The sequence below is a fragment of the Passer domesticus genome, unplaced genomic scaffold (assembly GCF_036417665.1).
Source record: "Passer domesticus isolate bPasDom1 unplaced genomic scaffold, bPasDom1.hap1 HAP1_SCAFFOLD_85, whole genome shotgun sequence".
NCBI lineage: Eukaryota > Metazoa > Chordata > Aves > Passeriformes > Passeridae > Passer > Passer domesticus.
This window is the reverse complement of record NW_026990182.1, coordinates 312,161-323,857: the sequence shown is the minus strand read 5'-3', so window position 1 is coordinate 323,857 and position 11,697 is coordinate 312,161. Positions and strand designations below refer to the sequence as shown.

Here is an 11,697-nt window from a genome sequence, read left to right as displayed (position 1 = left end):
GGCCGTTCGTGGGCTTTGCCAAGCTTTTTGTCATCCTGCCCTGCCACTGACAGCTGCTGTGCCTGCAGGGGCTGGAGCCTTCCTCAGCTGTGGGGTTGCAGCTGCCGCCCCGTTGCTGCAGCTTTGCCTGGGCTGGTGAGAGGATCAGCATCTCCTTTGTGCAGGTGTCTGTGTCACGGCAGCGCCTGAGGAGCGGCGCTGTCCTTGTGACCCGTCTGGGCTGTGCTCTTTGGGAAGATGGTGCACGTGGGTGCTGTTCAAGGGGCCAAGTCCAGTGCCTGTGGCTGCTGCAGCCCAGGATGAAGACCAGCACTTGTAGTTCTTCACTAAATGAGGAATGGGCAAAGTGGTCTTCAGAACTTAGCCTGCCCCTAAATAAAAGGGTTCTAATTCTTAGAGGCATTGTTCTTGGATGTAGCATGAGCTGCTGTTCTCTGAAAATGTCAAGGCATTCTTTAGGCAAACTGCTGAGAGGAAGGGAACATCCCCTCCTCTCCTGGAATTCACTTTGCAAGATTCTTTCTGCTCTGCAAAAAGCAGATGTTGATAAAAATTCATCCCAGATCCCAGGGTGCATTGAATCTTTGGAAGTATGTAATCTTGTGCTGAATCTCCCAAGAGAGTGTTTCTTCCCAAGAAAATGAAGGCTCCTGATTTTTCAGCCCTCCTTCCCATTTGTAGATGACAGCCGCTGGCCTTGGTGCCTGTTCTCTTCTGTTCTCTGTCTGCTCTGATGGCTTTTCCATGGACTTAGTTTCCCCTCAAGGCAACCCTGCAAAGGAGTGTGGGAGAATCAGACTCTGTGCAGAGCTGCCTGTTTTGCTGGGGCTGCTGTTGTTGTTCTTGTTGATGTTATCATTAGCTAAAAGACCACAAATTGCTCAGAGCCCCAGAGAGTGGAGCTGGGTTTCAGATCTCCTGCAAGCTCAATCTCTCTGTTTTGAACTTTGCTTCTTGCATTTTGTTTCTTTCAGGGTGTGTGGTGAGTGTGGAAGATCCAGAAAAGAAGTACACTGGATGGGAACATCTTGGCAGTGGGTGAGTGCAGCCACACTTATTTCTACAGAACCACAGGCCAGGAGTTTTGGTGGTGCAATAGCATGTGGGGAGTCAGGCAAGCTGCAAGCATCTTCAGAGCCTGGCTCCAGATTGTCCCTGTCTCACTACTGAGGCAGTACAAGGCATCATCAAAGATAACTGGATGCTGACAATGTCTTGGCTGCCTCAAGGAGCAGGACCTGGAAGCCCTCCTGTCCCTCCAAGATGGGGCAGCAGTTTGCCTATTTTCCCAGGAGACATGGTTTTGTATGATTCAAAGTAATATGGCCACACTCATGAAGGAAGGAAAACCTGAGAGAGCAGGTTTTGTCTGTTGTTTCCCACCAGACAGCTGTCAGATAACAGCTCTCAGTTGCATTTCTTAGTATTTTTCTGGAAACAATATTCAGTGGTCAGGAAAATAAGAAAGGCTGTGTGGCATTGCCTGAGTTTGGCAGGTAGGATGAAAAGAGAGCAGTGAGAAGGCCCAGCAGCACTGTGTGTTTCATTGCCTGGAAAGGCACGTCACAGGCACAGACACAAGAAGAAAAAGGCAGAGAAAACCCCTCCACATGCATAAGCTAGTGTGTACATTGGAGATTTCTAGCAGCCCTTTTTCTTCCTGTGGGAGCCAGCTTTTCTCTTGGACACTCTGCATGGCAGAGGGCTGCTGGGCTGCTGTGCCCTTGGCTGAAGAGTAGACAAAGCCCAGTGTTTTAGAGCCACTGCAGGCAGTACAGAGCTCCTGCCTGGGCTGCCTTTTGCTCCTCAGCACTGAACAACTTCTCTGCTCTTGCCACTGTTCTGATTCTAGGGGCTTTGGAGCTGTTTATAAGGCCTTCAACACTGCCACAGGACAAGCGGTGAGTGCCCGTGCAGATCTTGGAGCTCTTGAGTGCTTTCCCTGTGATGTGATCTGTGGCCAGAGCTTTGGCCTGCCTGTCTTTGCTGCAGAGGCTGTTCTGCAGAAGCAGTCTGTCTAGAGGCAGGCTGCAAAATGCATTTGAGACAGACTTTGTCCTTCCTACCTACCTCAATGAATGCAAGGATGGCCGTGGTGTCTTCCAGAGGACACGCTAGCTTGGACTTACTGGATAAATGTGCATAGATTAGCTGATGGCAAGAGCCATCATTCCAGCCCAATTCCTCTTAAGCCCAGGATCAGACACAGATATTTTGTTTTCTATCACGTGATTCAGTTGGAAAATACAATGCAAGCCCTTCAAAAAGAGAGATCTTGTCTGGAGCACAGTTTTGCCTTTGAGTCCTAGGGAACCTAGTTCACATACACACACACCTACACACACAGAGACAGAGACACGTGCACAGATGAATGAGAAGAAGTTGATGAAGAGCCTTAAATAATACAACCTTGTGTTGATCCTGTGTTCCACTAGAGAGATGCTCTCTGTTCTGACCGGGCATGGTGGTGTCTTGGAGAGTCTTGCTGCTCTTTGGGGCTAGAAGTTCCAAGTCCTGAATTCTCCTTTTTGACTCTCAGGAAATACATTCCATCTTCCTTGATAGTAAGGAATTAGAGAAGGTAGTTCCTTATCCAGCTGCAGAGCTGTGCTCAGGAACTGCACTTGGAGGGAGGTCTTGGAGGCGTCCGAAAGCCCTGAGCCCTGTACTTAGAACTTGGGGCACATCCATAGTGTACCACAGAAAGGGGTATTCATTTTTAAACCCATTCAATAATTTCAAGTCTAAAGATTGTTCTTCAAAGTTGCAAAAGCCAAACTGAAGAAGTGTGGATGTGCTGGGATTGTAACTTTACTTTGAGTCGCTTTGCAGTTCTTTTTTGGCAGCATTTTCCCCATCGTGTTTGTATGTGTTTACTCTGGCACACAATTGAATTGGCAGCCATCTCTTCACAGGAGAAAAATTACTTTTGGCTTCCAAAGTGTGTGTAAATGATAATAGTAGTGCTAAACAAAGTCTGTTTGAGAAGTCTGTGGGTGCAGAGGGTGGTGTTAGCGCTTTGTGGTTGATGGTTTAGAGTCCCTTTTTTCCGAGGTGACAAGGCATCCGGGCCCGTGAGTGCCCGGAGAAAAAGGCTCTGGTCATGTCTGTCCCTAAGAGCTTTTGATGTCATTGTAGGTGGCTGTAAAGGAACTTTATCTCCAGCACCAGGGCTGTGAGGGAATATTAAAAGAAATCCTGCTCATGAGAGAAAATAAGAACGCCAATATTGTCAGCTACTTAGAAAGGTAAGTAGTTCTGGTGATTTTCTGGGAATGTTCATTTCCATACTTGCAAGGCAAAGATTTAAAAGCTCTTTAGCCACTGGCAGAAAATGGATCTTTCAATGAACATCAATCCACTCCTGCACCAGGCATGGGAGGAGTTTGCATTCTGTCCCCATGAATGCTTCCTGACATAAACAGCTTGAAGATTGATCTCAGAAACCTGGCTCTCTTACTAAGCCAGCAGCCTGTATGTTCACTTGCTGCATGTGGTTTTGCTGGTTTGGGGCGTGATTTTTTCCAAGTGTTGGAGGAGAAAGCATGCCAGAGATTATGTACCTTGTGCTGTTCCCACTATTTTCCATAGCCTTGCATGCCAAAAGACTAGGCTAGGAGACACATAATTTGCCAGGTCTGAAATTATTTTCCTGTTTGTGACTGTCCTTTCTGCAAGGTTTTCCAAAGGGTGTTGGCAGTGCTGCACACCCACTTGCCTTTAGTAAAAGCTGTGAAAACTGTGTCTCCTTGCTGCTGGAGGGAATGGTGCAATTTGTGTCTGAAGATGATGAAGCAGCTGCTGGGATGTGTCCACTTCCAGATTTCTCTTTTTCCTCACTAAACCTCCTTTTTCCCCTGCTTGCCACCTAAGCCGTCTCCTTTTCCATGGATGTGCCTTCCTCCTTTAGGTGGCACAGATGGCAGGCACTGGCTAGCCTAGGTGGAGTGTGTCTTCATTTGATTCCATCTTCATTTACCAGTGACCTGGAAACAAAACTCAGCTGTAGTCTTTTCTTCCCCACGGCAATTCAGCTGTGCACGTTCAGCTCCACGCTGTTGCTTTCCTCTTGCAGCTACCTTGTGGATGAGGCTGTCCTGCTGGTGTTGGAATATATGGATGGAGGCTCCTTAGCTGATGTGGTCACCGTGAGAAGGATGGCTGTAGGACACATAGCAACAGTGTGTCGGGAGGTAAGGGATCCTGCTTGTGCTTGGCATGGCTTGGACAAGGCTAGTCCTTTGAAAGCACTGCAAAGTGAGTGATTCCATGTTCAGAGCTTTCTTTCTGTGTTGCTCTTCTGCTTCAGAGAAGAAAGAGCATCTGGACTGAACTGCCTGCCAGTGTCCCTGCCCTTACTGTACTCTGTTCTTCACTCTTATCCACCATCATTGAACTCTCTATCTCTTTTTCCTTTTTATTTCCTGTTCTGCACTTTGCCTCCCCAAGCCTTTGCCCAGAGCCTTTCTGCACTGCCTTCTTTGCCTGTAAGTGCAAAGGTGCTGCTGTGAGAGTTTTAAACCAGAGGCCAAGCCAAAGAGAGACTCATCTGTCACAGGTCTCCACTCCAAAGGATGGCATGGCACCCAGCATGGTGCTTGCTGCTGCAAACTGACAAAAGAGCTACTTCCAAGTCTGCTGTTGAGGCAGCCATAGAACCCTTGTCCTCCAGTCTCCCGCCCGACAGTGATCCCCTTGGTATCCAAGGCAGGGACGTTTTCCTCTTTTGGCAAACCATTGTTTGTCATCCGGACGGGGAGAGCGCATCCGCTGCAGCAGCACTCATTCTGACTGGCTTTGCAGGGGACAGTCTGGAGCAACGACTGACTGATGCTTCCCCCTCCAAAGCTATTATGCCTTCCCTTGGAAAGATCCTGCTCTCCTAGTGCTGCAGCAGCAAGCTCTTCCTCCTGCCAGCACTCACTGCTCCTTGGAGATCTGTGAATCTTCAGGAGCAGCCTCCTTTTGCATGTGATGAAATCAGATCAGGCTAACTTTTGGCCTCCTGTTTCTTTTTCCCCTGGCAGTGCCTGCAAGGCCTGGCTTTCCTTCATGCCAAGCAGGTGATCCACAGAGACATCAAAAGCGACAACATCCTTCTGGGCCGGGACGGCTCCGTCAAGCTGGGTGGGTATTCCTGCTGAGGCGCAGCGCTGCGGGGAGGCGGTGTGGGGCTGCTTTGGAGAGGCTGCCGGGTGCCAGCAGTGGCTGCTGAGAGTGCAGGGAGCGCTGCGCAAGCCCAGACCACAGCTGGAAGGTGCTGAGTGGTCTAGAGAGCAACCAGGTATCCAGAGTAACTTTGGTTTGTGGGTGTTCCTTCCAAAGGGAGACAGTGTAAACGTTCAGGGCAATGAGGAAAAGCCAAGGTTTTGTGGGAATCCTGGGCGGGTTGTTACCTGTACAATTGCCCATGTCCTTGGCTGCAGCCCTGAGGAAGGAGAGCCCAGCTGCTTTTCCAGCTGGATTCAGCACTGCGTTCTGGGACTGAGAGTGAGAAGCCCTTTTCCTTGGTTTCCTACTTGAAGCAGTGTTTGTTTTCCTCCTCAGCTGATTTTGGCCTCTGTGCTGTGCTCAGCCCTGAGCACAGGAAACGGAGGTCGATGGTCGGGACCACTTACTGGATGGCACCCGAGGTGGTGAGAAGAGAGCCTTACGGCCCCAAAGTGGACACCTGGTCCCTTGGGATTGTGGGAATAGAAATGGCCACAGGAGAGGCTCCTTATATGCAGGAGACCAGTGTCAAGGTAAGGTGCAAATGTGCTCAGATAGCCGTGTCCTTCTGCTCCATGTCCATTAGAGAAAATCCCATTCCCACAGCTTGAAGTGCTTCCAGCAAGGGCCACTTCAAAAAAGGTCTCTGGGGCTCACATCAGCTGTCAAGGCAAGACCTGGTGCTGGAATAGCTGGGGCTGCACTGGGGCCTTTTTTCCTTTGGGAGAGAAGGCTCATCTCTAAGCATCTGCTGGGCAAGAAATTGCCACTGCAGACTGGAGTTTTAAAGATGGGGTCAGGGTGAGCCCTGAAGGATATGGAAGAATCACATAGAGTCTCATGTTTCCTTTTGCTTCAGGCCAGCTACCTGATAGGCAAGCAAGGGGTTCCAAATCTGCACCAGCTCAGGCTACCCCCTGGCTTGTGTGAATTTCTGGGCTGCTGCCTGCAGATGGATGTGGACAGGCGAGGCTCTGCCAAGGAACTTCTGCAGGTACAAGGCAAAGCGGCTGCAGGCCAAACAGCTGTTCCCTGCCAGGGTTTGCTCCTTGGCCAAACTCCAGGGAATCAGATGGGCCCCCCACAGAGTAATCTCTGCTCTGGGTGCTTTTCAAATGAAAACCAAGTAGGATCTTGACTGCTTGAGGTTAGAAGGGCCCAGTGAAGGTCATCTAGCCCAGAACTCCAGCCACTGGCAAGGGCATCTTCAAGTAGATCAGGTTGTTCAGAGGGCCATCCAAGCAGAGCTTGAATGTTGCTGGGCTTGGGGCTCCTCCCAGCTCTCTGGGCAGCCTGTGCCAGTGTTCCAGCACTCTCCTCACAAACAGTTTCTTCCTCAGAGCCAATCTGAATTGAGTGTCTTTTAGCTTAAAGCCGTTCCCCCTTGTCCTCTTGCAATTGGCCCTGCTAAAAGATATGTCCCCAACTTTCCTAGAAGCCCCTGAAAATATTGAAAAGTCTCCTTGGGGCTTGCTCTTCTCCAGGATAAACAGGCACAAGGCTCCCAGCCCTTCCTCAGAGGAGAGCTCCCACCTTCTGGTCATTTCTGTGTCCCTCTTTTGCTCTCAGGTGCTGTATTCAGTTTTGCCTGGTAGCAAAGGAACTGAAGTATTGCAATGCTGGGGATGGGGGCTTGAGGAACACAATGAAAGCAGTCCCTGCCAAGCGGTTTTCGATTGGTCTGTGGGAATGGGGGAGCTGGGGTGGAGCTCACTGTGAGCATCTGAGAGCACCCAGCTTGTCCCTCCTGGCCCACCCTTGGAAGTTTCTGCCAGCCAAACAGGCACAGCTGTGCAGGATTTGTGCCAGCCCCATGTGCTGCCTGGCCCAGGCAAGTAGATGAGAATGGCTGTGGCTTTGCTGCCAGGTTTGGTGGCAGACAAGGAGCTGGTGACCGGGCCACTTCCTTGGCTGTGCCTGCTGTGAAGGAAGATGCTAGCCAGCACAGGAAGGAGTGGGGTGTGCTGAGGCAGACACTGCTCTTCCTGCAAGCAGAACTGAGCACATCTGCACCCTGCTGCTTGTGTCCTTGCTCCTGGCTTGCTGCTGAAAACCTGAATGTCCAGCTTTCCTGAGATCAACACGTGGAATCAACATTTTTCAGAGCTCTTGGGAGTCTCTTGAGAAATGCCTTATACCCCACATCTCTCTTGGACACTCAAAGAGCCCATGTCTGTAGAAAAGAGGAGCTTGAATAAGTCTGTTGACTTTCCTGAAAGGAAAAAATCCTTAGGACAGCAAGCAGCAATCCCACAGTGATAGCAGGACAAAAATCCCAGCAAGTGACGACACCATGAGGAATGGACTAGTGCAGTTCTGGGCCGTGTTTGTCTGTGACAGCAGCATGCTGGACATGAAGGCAGACGTGCTGCTGGTGCCCTCAGTCCCATGTCTGTGTATTTCTGGGTGCTGGAGGAATCCAGCTCAACCCTGTTAGGAACTCAGTTTGGAAAAATGGTTCCTTTTTCCTTTGTCACTTTAATTTGGTTTGATTTGTTTCTTTTTCCCTTTGGGCAGCATCCATTTCTGCAATCAGCGGAGCCTCTCTTAAGCCTCTTCTGACAGCCTGATTGCTGCCATCCCTGCAGCAAGGGAATGCAAGAAGCAAAGGAGATGACAAGGTGTGAGAGTCTGTCCAAAACTTCCCTCATTTTTTGCCTCTCGATCGTCATGAAAGCCAAGACCACCGGGGAAAGGGAAAGATCCTGTTCTGAAAATCCAGGTCTGTCTGGTCCACCAAGCCAGATTATTGCCTACGTGTGTGTTTGCTCAACTCATGGAACAACACTGCACCCAAGAAGGGGCAGTGTGCTCTCCTTCGCCTGCATCACCTAGCAACGCTAGTGCTGGAATTTCTCCACCCTTCTGACTTGGCTGGACTTTCTCTCTGGAATGACCTTTCTGGAGGTCACCACAAAAGGACCCTCCATTCACCGTACATCAACCACCGTGACAGATGGACTGAGATGGGAGAAGGTTCTCCCCTCAAGGACTGAGACGTGCGACCCCTACATGGAAAAGCTCCCCTCTTTTCCCAAAAGGACTAAGACTGAAATCCCCACCGTAGGGTGAGGGAAGGTATGCGTGGGGCCCGGAGCAAGTTTTGCAAGCGACCACTGGACCGAGAAGACAATGGTTCCTGCCTACGACATCTGCTGCTGACGACGCCTGTTCCTGATGGACTACTGATGGACTCCTTGTACCCTTTATCAATAGACTATTTTGAAATGGGTCCCCTTCCCCCATTTCAAAAGGACTATAAAAAAGGTTAGACCTGACTGATACCTTTCGAGATCTCCCCTGACGTGAAGACGACAGGCCTCTTCGTCGATCGGACTTCGAGGGACTTTGTCATCTGCACGTCTGGTAGCTATATACCTCCTTGCCCTCCCTCTCTTCTTTTTCTTTTCCTTATTCTTTTCCCTTTCTTCATTCCCCTCTCTCTAACGCATCTTCTCTATGGCTATTTAATAAAAGTACATGTATTTTGATTTTACTGCAAATCCCCTTGTCATGTCAGTTTTTGCACCCTGAGATCAGTGAAAAAGAACCTCCATGAATCACGTCCTTAGGATGGATTGTGTCACCTCCTGAACCCCCATTCTAAAACCCCCAAACTTCTACCCTTTCACCCTGAGACAAATTATTATTCTGCTTAAACTGTCGTGACTTGTAGCTCTTCACGTAACATTGGTAATTTTCTCCATGGGTCAAAATCAAAGACACCTCAAAGGCACAGGTGTCTTTGCCTTCGTGCCAGGGTCTGTGAGCCCCCTGCCAGGGGCTCGAGCCACCCAGAGCTGCCAGAGGGATGTCCTGGGCTCTGACAAGGGGGGACTTTCCATCTTTAAGAACGAATGGCCAATTCAGAAGAGAACGTAGAGCCTTATTCCCTGACTGGCAAGGAAGGGAATTATCGCCCGCCAGGGGCTGTGTACAAATCAGGAACAGGACAGGACTGCTGAGGAACGCTCCATCCTTTTAATGACCTAATTTTCGGCAAAAGATCTTCCCATATATATCAATTTAAAAACTTTGGTTTTGATTTTAATTAAAATTTCACCTTTGAAAGTCCAATAGAGGGGATCTGTAAAATAAGAAAACAAAACCCATGATTTTTCAAAAAAGCTCTACGAAACCAACAACTGGCACATTTATAAATAGCATAAAATCAGAGTTTGCAGGTTCCACTGATGAACAAGGAACGTCAGGTGTGACCTGTGATCCTTCAGTTTGGCTCACGTCTGCGTACTTGAATGAATTGTCATAATTGCTTTTAATAAGGGAGAGTACATTGGCTATTTTAGGCTTGGAAATTTTCCTTTGGTTTGAAGAGGAAAGTAATAAAGCCTCTTTGGCCACCATTGATTTCACTGCCACTAGCACAGAGTTATTATTATCGTGGTGGGCGTTTTTATCAAGACTCCAAGGCCTCTTGCCATTATGATTGTGGTCTATTTTAGATGGATTCTGCAAGCTGAGGTTTGAGTAGTTCCAAATCTGTGTCTCATGTTTCTAACTGACATCTTTCAAAAGCAGAATGAGCTCTCTCCCTCTGGCTTGTCAGCGTTAGAGCTTGGTTCCGCATCAACCACATTGGATAATGTTCATCTGCTGTCTGGCCAAATTCCACTGTAATTCCTTGGCCTGAGGAATATCAGGAAGACCTGCTGAGCTCCATGAACACTGTCAGCTGCATGGAAGTGAACGTCCTTGGCTTTACTGAAGAAACTGGAGCTCAGCTTAGGTTAGATGCTCTTGAGCAGGAGAAAGGCTGGAATCGTTTTCTCGAGGCCTGTGTGCCCAGAGGGACTGAGTTCTGGGGAGCAGCTGGCTGTTTCTGCACATGGATGTCAGGGGATTGCCAGGCAGCTCAAGCCTTAACACAGGCAAACACTCCCCAACTTTTCTCAGGCAACACTTTGCTTTGGGTTTCAAATTGTTCCCACTTGTCTGTCTGTGAAGATGCCCCTAAAACCACAAGGCAAGCCTCTCAGAACTGGTGTTACATTTCCAGCAATGAAGAAAAGAAACCCAAAGCCAACAAAGTTTCTAAAACAATGATTTTTAGAGAGGAACTTAATTCCCTGTGCAGTGTCTTCTCACTGGGAAACATGCTGGAAGCCTGGGCATGAGGGTGTAAATGGCTCAGAGGCTCTTCTGCTTCTTTTCCAGTGCTGCTGAAACACCTAGTGACCGTGTTTTTTCTCTTAGCCCAAGCCACGTTCTCCACGCCACCAAGCCAGAGCCTGGTGATGTGGAGAGCCTGCCAAAACCCCCTGTTTGTTTCCTGGCACTTTCTGGGATGGGCCTACCATTAATGCATTGACTTGAGTAGCCAAATGAGCAGAGTGTGACCATAGGGATGGCACCTCTCCTTCTTCTGACAATGGAAAGTTTTTCTTTTGCTGCATAAGGGAAGCTGAAATTTTCCGACTGCTGAGAGACAGAGCTGCAGGTGTTTCCTGTGTGCCCAAGCAGGCATTTTCATCCCAACACATTTCTGCAGGCATCTTAATGTGTCTGTGTGGAATTTGAGATTTAAATGTTTGTTTCCTTACCTGAGGAATACCTGGTGGATTTCCTTTCTTTCCTTCCAATTACCATTGTTTTCAAGAACAAAGGAGAGAACTTGATGGGTTTTGTTTTATGGCAGCTGTGCTTAAGGGACCAAGAAGCATGGCAGAGATGCCTTTCTTGTACTAATCCTTGGAAATAGCAGAGTTAGTATAGCAAAGTCCCTCTTCCAAAAAGCCTATCAAGCTGGTGTGAGTTCTCAGAGAATCAAACATGCTTTGCTGATGTAGTTCCCACTTGTTAGGTCAGTCAATGAAATCAGCTGCCAAGGCAAGATCTGCAGGATGTTGGAAAAGCTATGGGGTTTGGGTTTTTTGTAGGTGAAGGAAAGTCATCTCTGGGTCTCTGCCAGGGCAGAAACTGCCACTGCAGAGTGGAGCTTAAACAATGGGCTCAGGGAGAGCAGTTACAGATGGGGAAAGCAGCAGGTGGAACCTCCCTGTTTCCTTTTTCCCCAGCCTCGACTCCTGATAGGCACAGGAGGGAAAGAAAAGCTGCAGGAGCCCAACCTGTTTTCACCTTGCCTGTGTGACTTCCTGAGCTGCTGCCTGCAGATGGACGAGGCGCGGCGCCGGTCTGCCAAGGAGCTCCTGCAGGTAAAATGCAAAGGGGCTGCAGGTGAAACAGGGTACAAGGGATGGGCTCCTCCTCCATGGAAGTCCAAGGCATCAGATGAGCCCCCTTCCTCCTCACCTCCACTCTTGGTGCTCTTCAAATGAAAACGGTGAGGAGTCCTAGACTGGGCTGGGCTGGCAGGGCCCTGTAAAGGTCATCTGGTGCAAGTGTCCTGCAATGTGCAGGGACATCTTTAAAGAGATCAGATTGCTCAGAGCCATTTTCCACCTGACCTGGAATGGTTCCAGGGATGAGGCACCTACAAGCTCTTGGGGACCCGTGTGCCGGTGTTGC

The 11,697-nt window shown here is 49.2% G+C and overlaps 1 protein-coding gene across 4 annotated transcripts; it reads left to right on the top strand.

Annotated features, from left to right (window-relative positions):
* Nucleotides 1-427: 427 nt before the first annotated feature.
* On the top strand, nt 428-11,395 carry LOC135293192 (serine/threonine-protein kinase PAK 3-like). 4 transcript variants are annotated; one of them, XM_064407177.1, is made up of 8 exons: nt 428-1,038; nt 3,139-3,248; nt 4,076-4,193; nt 5,028-5,127; nt 5,548-5,744; nt 6,071-6,205; nt 7,729-8,577; nt 11,247-11,395. In XM_064407177.1, the coding sequence occupies exons 1-7, from the start codon at nt 682-684 to the stop codon at nt 7,771-7,773; spliced, it is 1,062 nt and encodes a 353-aa protein (XP_064263247.1). In that variant the 5' UTR covers nt 428-681; the 3' UTR covers nt 7,774-8,577; nt 11,247-11,395. The 4 variants fall into 4 exon arrangements, with proteins under 4 accessions (XP_064263247.1, XP_064263250.1, XP_064263249.1 ...); XM_064407180.1 differs by having other exon boundaries at nt 428-1,901; XM_064407179.1 differs by lacking the exon at nt 6,071-6,205.
* The last annotated feature ends 302 nt before the right edge of the window (nt 11,396-11,697 follow it).

What these genes read in the sequence shown, in the direction of transcription:
- LOC135293192 (XM_064407177.1), top strand. Translation starts at nt 682, where the DNA reads ATGACAGCCGCTGGCCTTGGTGCCTGTTCTCTTCTGTTCTCTGTCTGC. An exon ending in TGGGAACATCTTGGCAGTGG is followed by an intron (nt 1,039 to 3,138) that starts GTGAGTGCAGCC and finishes ATGTCATTGTAG; the next exon opens with GTGGCTGTAAAGGAACTTTA. An exon ending in CTGCCAAGGAACTTCTGCAG is followed by an intron (nt 6,206 to 7,728) that starts GTACAAGGCAAA and finishes CCCTTTGGGCAG; the next exon opens with CATCCATTTCTGCAATCAGC.